Source organism: Danio rerio, chromosome 21 (genome assembly GCF_049306965.1).
Source record: "Danio rerio strain Tuebingen ecotype United States chromosome 21, GRCz12tu, whole genome shotgun sequence".
In the NCBI taxonomy this organism is placed as follows: Eukaryota; Metazoa; Chordata; class Actinopteri; order Cypriniformes; family Danionidae; genus Danio; species Danio rerio.
Window position 1 is genome coordinate 38,335,001 of NC_133196.1, and position 12,260 is coordinate 38,347,260.

General features: G+C 37.1%; 1 protein-coding gene across 11 annotated transcripts in view; it reads right to left on the reverse strand.

The window, feature by feature from the left end:
• The window catches only part of dacha (dachshund a), a 294,811-nt gene extending 282,972 nt beyond the window's left edge, over window positions 1–11,839 (reverse strand). For 10 of the 11 annotated variants that reach the window (XR_012396449.1, XR_012396450.1, XM_073934233.1 and 7 more), the window contains exon 1: window positions 11,192–11,839. Coding sequence is in view for 9 of the 11 variants with exons in the window: in XM_073934233.1 (XP_073790334.1) it covers window positions 11,192–11,670 (479 nt within the window). In the remaining 2 variants the exon portion in view is untranslated. 11 annotated transcript variants of the gene reach the window in all.
• Window positions 11,840–12,260: the final 421 nt, after the last annotated feature.

The window sequence follows — 12,260 nt, forward strand, 5'->3', positions numbered from 1 at the left end:
TCAGACATGTTCTCCCTGTGTTAACAATAAAGGAAATAAGCCGAAAAGAAAAATGAATGAATGAATGAATGAATGAATATCAGATATTTTTTCTATAATCGTGCAGCCCAAGTCTGAAAGCCGTCAAACAGCAGAGCTTTGATTATGCCAGAGATTCTAATATTGCTTCCGGATGTAAATACAGTGAAGCTATTCTGTTTTATCAAACAGAATAAATTTTAAAGCTCTGTTAAGTCTAACAAAACACACAAGATATAAAAGCGTCTTTGCTGCTTCCATGCTTTTCAAAAAAAAAAAAAAACTGAAATCGAGAGAGTATGACATCAGTAGCATGAAGACACAGGACATGGTCTGTGTCACTATTTTAAATTTGAACAATTTGAAACTATAATGAGAGTACATACTCGCTTACTTACTCCCTCCCAGAGCCATTTATATGGAAGTTGATATTTAGCAGCACCATATTAGTGTTTTGGAACATCTAGTTTTTTATGAGGCGAGTTGTTAGCCCAACATTCAACCCCCAACCTGGAGCACCACGACATATGCACATTCATTCATTCTTTCATTCATTCATTCATTCATTCATTCATTCAATAATTCATTCAATAATTCATTCATTCATTCATTCATTCATTCATTCATTCATTCATTCGTTCGTTCGTTCGTTCGTTCATTTACTCATTCATTCATTCATTCATTCATTCATTTGTTAATTCGCTTATTCATTCATTCATTCATTCATTCATTTTCTTTTCGACTTAGTCCCTTTATTAATCTGGGGTCGCCACAGCGGAATGAACCGCCAACTTATCCAGCATTTGTTTTACGCACCGGATGCCCTTCCAGCCGCAACCCATCACTGGGAAACATTCATACACTCTCAGTCACACACATCCACTACGGACAATTTAGTTTACCCAATTCACCTACACAACATGTCTTTGCACTATGAGGGTAACCAGAGCACCCGGTGGAAACCCACAAGAACACGGGGAGAACATTCAAACTCCACACAGAATTGCCAACTGACCCAGCCCGCGCTCGAACCAACAACCTTCTTGCTGTGAGGTAGCAGTGGTTTTTTAGGTCTAACATATTGTGACTTTAAGACTGAGCTTTCTTTTCAAGCAAGCCACCCTAAAAGCAACTAACACGACTTAAAAAGAATAAGACACTGTGCTCTTCAGGTGAACCCATCTGCCTATGCTATACAGGGGGGAGAAATGTGGCGAATTATGGCCTCCAGATGTGGAAGACAACTGTAAACACTCTTGTGAGCACGGCTTTGTCATATTCTCAGATCTCCACATCTTTCAAGTCCTTCAAAAAGACGACTGCAAGAGTCAGAGCGCAGTGTCAAACGCTCGCTTGAGCTTGCCTGTCATTACCATAACCTCTCCGTTCCGCCGCGCAAAATGCTTTGTGCAAACGGATCAACAGCTGCTAGCTCGCAGGAACAGGGAAGTGCAGCAGAACATGTCATGAAATATTAATCGCCGTAATTGGGATGCTAGTTAGCGCTTCTTTGACCAGCTTTGGTCCCCTCCAGCGCAGACTCCCGCCCTCTGCGCGAGCAAGCGCTTAGTGTCAAACTAAACTATTAAAGTGGCAGAAGAAATGATGAACTCTTAAAAATGGATTAGATGGGGCTTACGTTTAAAATACGGCTCTAATCGTCTTGTAGCCGCCAACTTTGCCACCCCACACAATGGAGGGGGTAAGAAAACACCAGCTCTTCCGGTGCAAACTACTTTGCCGATTTCAGTGTCACATTCAATTTTCTGCTTCCTGCTTCTCCCCCGGATCCCCATCCAAAAACAAGCATTTAAAACATCAGTCCTAATTAGATGATTAGTGCTTGGAAGGGCAGGAGATAAGTCATTTGCATAATTCAATCATAAGAGTTAGAGATACATATTTCCATGTTCGTTTGTACAATTATCTCCGCTGTCCTGGGGGCTGTGATACTAATGTGATTAAACAATACTCTTGCACGGGGCCTAGTGTCCTCCATTAAAGCACTGCTAGAGGCAAAGCAAAAATTAATTTTAGGAGACAATCAATTTTATTCTACATGACTGTAATAAATATAGCCCGGCTGCAGATGTGTCATTAAGCTCAGGAGGAGACTTTCCCAAAGTCAAAATGACACTATTCTCTTTTCTCCCTCTCTCTTTCTCTCTCGTCGTAACTGCAGGTCTGCGGACGGTGAACGGAAAGTGTCATTTTTCCTCTTGTGAGATTTTTGACAGGCCATATCCATCTGTCCGTTTTAACCTCTTATATCTCTCTCCCACATCACTGCGCATCAGCGAACACCTGCTATTCCTCATCTCCATCGAGACAGTATATATTAAGAGCGAACTTCATAATTGCGGCTTCTAAATGCTCCTCTAGCATCATTTAGCGACTGCGGATGTCAATATGTAATCTGTGCGGATTCATATACGTGGCGGCCTTCTTAATTTGTTTTCAGGATTTCCGCAGCGAAAAGATTCAAGTAGCGCCTTTCCATCACTAATTGACCACATGTGTCTTTGCTTTGCTTCTAATTCATTGGTTACGCATGGGACTAGTTATTAAAGCGCTGTGGCTTGGAACAGGCACCCGCCAACATTAATGAGAACTCACATGGCCACAAGTTGTTTTATAAGAGCCCGTCAGCAGTTAAGTGCTCTCACGTCTCAAACATGTAAGAGACAGAGACGGACCAAAAAGTCAGTCTGTAAGACCGGAAAGCTGCAAATTTGTTTCAAACACATTTCATGCACACATGCAGTAAGAAGGTTGCTGTGTACATCTTGCAGCATACATAGATACACTTAAATAAATAGTTTGTTATGCTGCTTGTTCAAGCTACTTATTTAAAATGAGCCGAAACAACACAATTCTAAAGACTTTCTTGGGACAACTCAATTATGTTAGGTTTAATCTAATTAAATGGTTGTTAACGTAATCGATTTTGTGTAAGGACAACATAGTCGAATAGCGTGGAAGCCTGCATTTTTTACAGTGCACACTCAAATAAAAAAATTTTTGCTGCTTGTCCAAGCTACTTATTTATAATAAACGAAAACAAGACTTTTTTTTTTTGGACAACTCAATTATTTTATGTTCAATCTAAGTAAACTGTTGTTGATGTAATTAATTTGTGTTGAAACTGCATAGTCAAATAGAGTGGAACCCTGCATTTTCTACAGTGTACACTCAAATAAATAGTTTATTTTATTTTAATTTTATTTTTTTTTTTTTTTTGCTGCTTGTCCAAACTACTAATTTAAAATGAGATGAAACAACACAATTCTTGAGACTTTTTTTGGGACAACTTATTTATTTCATGTTCAATCTACTTAAATTGTTAAGTTAATGTAATCGATTTATGTTGGGACAACATAGTCGAATAACTTGGAACCCTGCATTTTCTACAATGTACACTCAAATTAATAATTGTTTGCTGCTTGTCCAAGCTACTTGTTTAAAATGAGCTGAAACAACACAATTATAGGGACTTTTTTGGGACAACTCAATTTTTTATGTTCAATCTAATTAAATTGTTGTTAATGTAACTGATTTGTTTTGGGACAACATAGTCGAATAGTCTGGAACCCTGCATTTTCTACAGTGTAAACTCAAATAAAGTTGTTTGTTTTGTTTTTTTGTCGCTTGTCCAAGCTACTTATATAAAATGAGTCGAAACACAATTCTTGAGACTTTTTTGGGACAACTTAATTATTTTATGTTCAATCTACTTAAATTGTTAAGTAACGTAATTAATTTGTGTTGGGACAACATAGTCGAATAGTGTGGAACCCTGCATTTTTTACAGTGTACACTCGATTAAATCGTTTTTTTGCTGCTTGTTCAAGCTACTTATTGAAAATGAGCCAAAACAACACAATTCTTGAGACTTTTTTTGGGACAACTCAATTATTTTATGTTCAATCTACCTAAATTGTTAAGTAACGTAATTGATTTGTGTTGGGACAACATAGTCGAATAGTGTGGAACCCCGCATTTTTTACAGTTTACACTCGATTAAATCGTTTTTTGCTGCTTGTTCAAGCTACTTATTGAAAATGAGCCAAAACAACACAATTCTTGAGACTTTTTTGGGACATCTCAATTATTTTATGTTCAATCTACTTAAATTGTTAAGTAACGTAATTGATTTATGTTGGGACAACATAGTTGAATAGTGTGGAACCCTGCATTTTTTAGTGTACACTCGATTAAACTTTTTTTTGCTGCTTGTTCAAGCTACTTATTTAAAATAAGCTAAAATTATTATTATATTTTATTATTATATTTTTCAATACACTTAAATTGTAAAAAACATTAATTTAACTTAATCGATTTGTGTTGGGACAACACAAAGGAATTGTGTGGAACCCTGTATTTCTTTACAGTGTACTACATTGTAAATATGCTGGGTTCCACACAAGTGATTTGTGTTGTGACAACATGAAGAAATAAAGTTAACTTATTAGTTTTCACAAATTTGGGTAGATTTAACACAAAGCAATTAAATTCTCCCAAAAAAAAATTTTTAATTGTGTCGTTTCAGCTCATTTTAAATAAGCTGAACAAGCAGCAAACACCACTTTTTAAGTAACAACACACACTATGTGATCATGTGTGTGTGTGTGTGTTTACATATCAGGTGTAATGTGTAATGTAAAATGACATGGGTATGACAAAGATATTAAAAAAAGATGAGTTATGAGGACACTGCTGATGCCCACATTTTATATATCATCTAATAAATCATACAGAATGTGTGTTTGTTTTTTTCAGAAAGTAAAACTGCAAACAAGGGGTGTACAGTTGAGGTAAGGCAATAGAAAATACAGTTTTCTTTTGAAAACAACGTAAACCTATGCAATGTCCCCAAAATTCACAAATAAATAAACCTGTGTGATTTTGTGTTTGTGAAGCTTTTTTTGTGTTTGTCTTTTTGTACATTGGTATTATTTTTTGTTTGTTACAGTTTTAACAGTTTTACAGTGTGTGTGTGTGTGTGTGTGTGTGTGTGTGTGTGTGTGTGTGTGTGTGTGTGTGTGTGTGTGTGTGTTTGTGTAACTTATTAGTTTTTACAAATTTAAGTAGATTGAACATAAAACAATTCAATTGTTCCAAAAAAACTCTTAAAATTGTGTTTTTTCAGCTCATTTTAAATAAGTAGCTTGAACAAGCAGCAAACATTACTTTTTTGAGTGTAACAACACACGTATGTTATCATGTGTGTGTGTGTTTACATATCAGGACACAAATGTGTACTGTATAATGGCATGATTATGACAAAGATATTATAAAGAGATGAATTATAGGGCATTGCTGATGCACCCGTTCTATATATCATCTCATAAATCATACAGAATGTTTGTGTTTTTTTAGAAAGTAAAACTGCACACAGTTTTCTGTAAGATGTACAGTAAGTGTACAGTTGAGGTAAGGCAATAGAAAATACAGTTTTGTACAGTATAAAAGCAACAGAAACCTATGGAATGTCCCCAAAATTCACACAATATAAACCCATGTGATTTTGTGTTTGTGTATTTTGCGAGGCTTGTTGTGTGTTTGTCTTTTTGTTCATTGATCGTTTGTTACATTTTAAAACTAACACTGTACAAAATTCTGGGTTCAATTTGTGTTGGGACAAGATGAAGGAATTAAGTTAGCCCATTAGTTTTTACAAATGAAAGTGGGTGTACATGAATCAATTAAAAAAAGGAGTTGTGTTTCACCTCCTTTTAAATATGTAGTTTGAATAAGCAGCAAACATCACTTTTTGAGTGTGACAACACACGTATGTGATCATGCGTGTGTTTGTTTCAAGACATATCAGGACACAAATGTGTACTGTATAATGACAAGATTATGACAAAAGTATTACAAATATATATGAGGACATTGCTGATTGCCCCTGTTTTATATATCATCTAATAAGTCATAGAATATGTGTGTTTTTTCAGAATATGTGTGTTAAGTGTGAGAGTAAAACTGCACACAAGGGGTGTACGGATGAGTAAGGCAATAGAAAATACAGTTTAGTACAGTATAAAAGCAACAGAAACCTATGGAATGTCCCCAAAATTCACAAAAAATAAACCTGTGTGATTGTGTGTTTGTGTATTTTGTGAAACTTCTGGTGTTTGTTATTTTGTTCATTAGTATCATTGTTTGTTAAATTTTTAAACTAACACTGTACAAAATGCTGGGTTTAATTTGTGTTGAGACAAGATGAAGGAATTAGCTCATTAGATTTTACAAATGAAAGTGGGTTAAACATTAAACGATTAAGTTGTCCCAAAAAAAAAAAAAAATAATTGTTTCAGCTCATTTTCACTAATTATTTTGAAGTCAACATCCTTTTATTTATTATTTTCAAATGTTATTTTAAAAAGACAAAACATATAGCCTGAGTGTTCTTATTTTTGGGGGTCATCGGATATGAGATAAGACAGCTGTTCACATACCAACATACAGACACACTAAAGCCCTTCTTGATGCTTAAGATTATCTAATTCATAATTTACAGTGCAGAAAGGGTAAAGGAAAGTGAATCTGCAAAAAAAAAAAAAAAAAACAACTCGGAGGAAAAAAAGTGGATGTATAATTAATGGCTGACATTAAGGTGCGCCGAAGGAAGAGCGAAAAATCTGAAGAGATTTGATGAGACAGCGGGGTGTCTCGGGTGTCCGGGCAGAGCTGAGCGTCGCAGCCTCGGGCGAAGCCACAGGCGCTGAGCTGCTGTCCATATGGACCGGGCGCGCACACGTGCACGCGCGACAAAACTCGGAGACCTGCAGGCTCGCGGTCACGCTCTGGAGCGCGCACGCCTCAGAGGAGAAGCGAAGGTAATTATGTGTATTAGCAATTGTCCGTCATTATTATTCTTTCGTATCAAAGTTGGCCGATTTATTTAGAGTTTAAACATTGCGCACGACTCAAAATCCTTCACAAGATAATAATTATATATCACATGCATCTTAAAGATGTCAAACTGTGCATTTTAGGGAATCTGAGAATCGCAGCACTTTTGACGCGCAGTGGAAGCGCGCGCCTGGGGCAACGATGGGAATTAGACACATTTTAAATTAATGACTAAAAAAAGCAAATCGCTTCAAGAGACGAAAAAAAGATGACAGGCTTTCGAACAAGTAATGCGCTTTATGATTTAACTTGACAATTCCTGCAACTCCTGCTAAAGTGTGATTGGCATTCATGCAAGCAGGGATGCTTCTCTCCTTTTTATAATGTTATTCGCATGAAGTAACTCTCTGGTCAGCGGTGCAATAAATGTTAGCGGACAAGAGCTTTCTGCACTTTTTGATTATTATTTTTGGAGATTCTTGCACTTGGGGTGGAAAAAAACAGTTAAACTAATCCAATCCACCTTTGCGAAGAGGCAGGAGAGAAAGCACAGATGTTCATCTCTAATGTAATTCCCATTCAATTTCCTAAGTGCAGTCCCCAAGTGCAAACTAGTTTAGTGTTATGTTTAGCTTGCAAATTTCGTTTTAATAAATAATGAATGCATTAAAAACCTGGAGATCAATTGCGAGCTGAGAAATCATAAAAAGCGGGCCGTAAGTGCCGCGTGCGTTTGCTGATTTGGACACTTTGTGTGTTACAGATCCGGTTGCTTATTTTTAGGCTTTCTCTGAAACCACAGTGAGCTCCCTATCTAGACATCATCCGTCAGTCGTTCCGTAAACTTTTATATTCCAGAACAGACTTTGTCTATGGTTTTAAAATGCTGTATGCATGACCTTTGGTTCCCCTTTGGGCTTCTAAAATGGATGAAAGACTTGAGGTCTCTTTCCTCATCGAATGATTCTTATGAGCCGGTTCTCTTTAGTGAATCAAAAACTCCGATTGCATTTTTTTCTTAAAGTTGTTTTTTTCCTGTACATTGCAACTTAATGACTATTCTTTAGTGACAAGCTATTCTAGTTAATAATACATTTGTGAATCAATTCAAGGTCAATTAACTGACATGTAGGTTATGACAGATTTATAATTAAGTAATAAATGAATTTTATAAAAAATATTTTGCATTATTTAAAGTATAACTAGACTGTAGTCTTATTATATTTTATCTTATATTAATGTCACCTCAAAAAAAGTCTGTGAATATTGTGTTTTTAAGCACTTTTAGCAATAATTGTTTTAAAATATCTGATTTAATACATCTGCTATGCTGGGATTATACACTCAGAAATATAGCTTGCTGTCACTGGGGTGGTACCTTTTCAAAAGGTACAAATTTGTACCTTAAATGTCCATATTAATACCTCAAGGGTACACATTAGTACCTAAAATTACAAAAAAAAATTACCTTTTAAAAATTTTAGGTACTAATTTATACTTTTAAGGTACCAATATGGACCCTTTAGGAACAAATGTGTACCGTCCTTTTAAAAAGGTATCACATCAGTGACAGCTCACGTTCCATTATTTCTGAGAGTTTAGGATCTGTCAAAGCCATAAATATTAAATACAAAAGTAGAAAAGCACAAAAATATCACTAAATAATGGACCTTCTAGGGATTTGTTAAGAGAATGCAGAACCAGTATCATAAAATTCATTAAGATTCCAATGCCTAATTGGTATATTACACATGCACAAAAGGAATGCCGTGTTGCATACGTTGTGAAAATGTGACCCGCTTAATTCTGTTATTCTCTAGTTGCGTACTAGAATGCGCCCTGTTTAAACACCCTAAGTAGTCAGATATTTGTTTAAAACACTGCTGTCTCCTAGCATGTATGGGACCTTACTTGCAGCACCGTGGCCATCCTGTACAAACTGATGCAAAAGACACCCATTTGTCCCAGCTTAGCCCTTTTCCCATAGAGCCTGTGCTGAAGGAAGAGAGAGGAGAGAGAGAGGAGGCGAGGGGCCAGCGCACACATTAGTTTCAGCCATCTGGTAGCGGGACGGTGGATGATGTTTAAATCTGACTATAAAAGCGATGCTTGCGAAGGTGAACTGTAAAGCAACGATGGCGAGGAGCAAATTCAATTTCAGGGCGGCCCATTGCTCGGGCAATTTCATTATCCGACCGTATGCTGCAATCTGACAGAAGAGTGAAAAGTGCAGCGTTCCGCACCTCATTCTCTTATTGTCCTTTTTGCCTGGACTCAAAATTAAACAAAATAATGTTGTAAAAACGGTCTCTCTCCCGCTCACTTTTCTCCTCGCTCCTCATTTCTAATTAGATGTGCACAGCAGATTGATACAGAACTGCGCAGAGCCCAATAAAGTGACGGGGGATTCTTCTGGAGGTTGTGCTGGGGATGTTAAAAGGTTAATTACCGAACCTTGCCCAGAATGGCCATCTGGATACGCGCTCTTTCTCTCTCTCCCTCAAACACACATGCGTTCATCTCCTCACACACACTTTCACTGTGCAAAAAAGTGTACCACGTTTCTGAACCTGCACCCAATTTTCAATATCTGACCTTTTACCTGTGAGAAAGTAAGAAAATGGAAATAGAAAATTGAAAATACTAGACCCGATGCAAAGCACTTCATGGAGAAGAATACATAAAGTTGCTAAAGAGTTGCAGATAAGCCTTACAGGTTCTGAACTTTTAGGGATGCAAGTTATGTAACTACAAAATATGCCATATTAAATATTACATTTAAAAATATATAAAAATATGGTAATCATTTTATTCCTAAGTCAAATTACATCAAGTGTATTTCGGCAAGAAATCAAAGATCTAGTTTTCACAAACATATAAATACAGCCTTTTTTTCTCCTTTGGATGATAAAGGTCTTTAAAGAAATATAGCTCCCTTGAGTCCCACCACACCAATCACACACACATACTGTATACACATAAGCTGATATTGCTAGAGGACCCTGAGAACACTAATGTGTCTGTCATGATAACAAGCTAAGAATAACATCCCCACACCAAAAAGAGCCACAGATCCTGGAGAGGTGTTTGCTGTGCAACATGGCAAAACACCTTATTCAAATAAGACGCGGGACATCATGCAGATGAATTGAGTATCAAACTAGGATTCGAGATCTGCTCCTGGATAGGTTAAAAGTGCATTAAATCTTAATGTCTATTCATGTGAGCCTGACTCAGTGGAGCAAATAAAAGAAGTGAAATACAATGAAGTCTGACCCCTAGTCCAAAGAGCTGTCACCGTATTAGAGCAATAGTTAATAATATATATATATATATGCATAAATACTATTGAAAGTTGCTAAACACTTGTAGTTTTTAAAGTGTAATAAGCATTGTAGTCACTTGATAAAAGAAAACCTTACGAAAGACTAAATAAAAGGACTGAAATAAAGGGTAGCTTCTCCATAATTGTTATATAAACAAAAAGTAAAAATAAATGATCAAGTTTTTCTTTATATAATCATACTCTTTCACTTTGTTTTGTGCTATCAGTTAGTGACAGATCATTACAATTTCAATTGGCTAAGTGTAAACAGAGTTTAACAATAATAAAATGTTTGCCTGTTTTAACTTAGGGCAGCTGAAAAAACTCATAATTTATACTTGCATCTTTTATATCAACTTGCATGTGTATATGTGTCATGTTATTGTTTTAGGTTTACTTTATCATTTAGATAAACGTTTTAAAAACGGACTGGCTGCAGGGTGGAGAACGGGTAAAAAAGATTTTGTAGAAAAAAAATCTCACTTGAGTCTGGAGAAAGCTGTCATTATTTTTAAAATAACTATTACTGCGTTTTACAAGGATAATCACTTGCTCTGAAAAGGACAAGAGGTCAAAAGTGCAGGTGGACACTTTTGGTGAAAAAAATAAAATTAATTAGAAATAATTGTAGATAAAATAACAACATTAGGCATTTCTTCTTTTTTTTCTTTTTTTTTTTGAGAAGCACTTTTTATTAACTTTTAAATAGAAAAATATTTAAAATTATTAGCATAATAAAATCATGAACATCAAAAAAAACATTTTAATACAAAAGAAAAGTAAAAAACGAGTAATTAATGTATATTCATATTTGTATTAAATTGTTTTTGTTAATGACGTTTTTAATATAAGTTGCGTCTAAAGTGTTAGCTACAAACTTTTCCAAAGTACACCACAACTCGACTATTAGTTCTGGATGAACTTGAAAAGAGCATCAGACTCGACATATTTTAGTGTAAATGCATAGGCTGTGTGTGATTTAAGACTTGCCTGGCATTGGTGCAGTCGTTATAAAGTGTCTCGAAGTCTTTTCGGGTGATGAGTTTGCACCGGTTCACGCCCGGCTGAATGGCCCCGAGTCCGCGCAGGATCCGCACCTGCTCCACCGTGCACACCACCGGACATATATCCAGCCGCTTCAGCTTGGTATACACGGTGTGCAGTCCGCCGACCAGGTGCTTCAGGAACAGGTCGAACACCTGCGGGAGGCAGATGAGCTCCTGACCGTCCACAGTGAACGAGGCCACTTTCACCCCGTGCACCTCCACCATCTTACACTCGTTATTGTGGACACCACCGGGCCCGTTGCCGTTCGTGCTGCCGCCGCCGGTGATGAAAGAGTTGATCATGCTGCTGGTCAGTCGCGGCGACTCGGCTGGGCTGGAGTACAGAGAGTCGGGACGGAACAGGCTCGCGCCCCCGGGAGTGGAGGTCGGTGAAAGCACCGGAGGAGTTGCAGATACGGCCATAGTTTACGCGAAGTTTCCTCCTTTCCGTACTTTTGAGTCAAGCACACCTTTGCTGGCTCCTCGGATTGTTTCGCGGCTTTTACTCGTCGTTTCTCATGCGCCTCCGGTAGCGCCTGCTGACGTTCGGTAATGTGCTACTACCTTCCTCGCGAGTGAGATGGATAGAAGTGTGTATCGCACTCAGCGATTCAATTAGCCAGCCCACTACAGCCCGGAGTGACAGCTCTCCCAGCCAATAAGGAGCGGCGCGGCACACGCCTTCAATTATTATTGGCCATCTGCCAGTGTTGGGCGGGGGCAGTGTTCACTATCAAAAGTAAATACAACTTTTTGGATTGTTCACGCATACAGATAATAGACACATCTTTCACGTCTTTTAATCACTGCTTTCATTTTTAATGAGACGTTTTCTTTTATAAGTTTGTTAAATTAGCATGATGATACTATTCATTATATAAAGGAGTTTTAAAATGTTAATAATGACCACTTTGGGAAGTTATTACATTTCTATTATTGTTGAAATGTAACCCTATTTTGAATAGGAGTAGAGGTCTTCAAAATATAGGCTACAACATAAATTGAACTCTAAT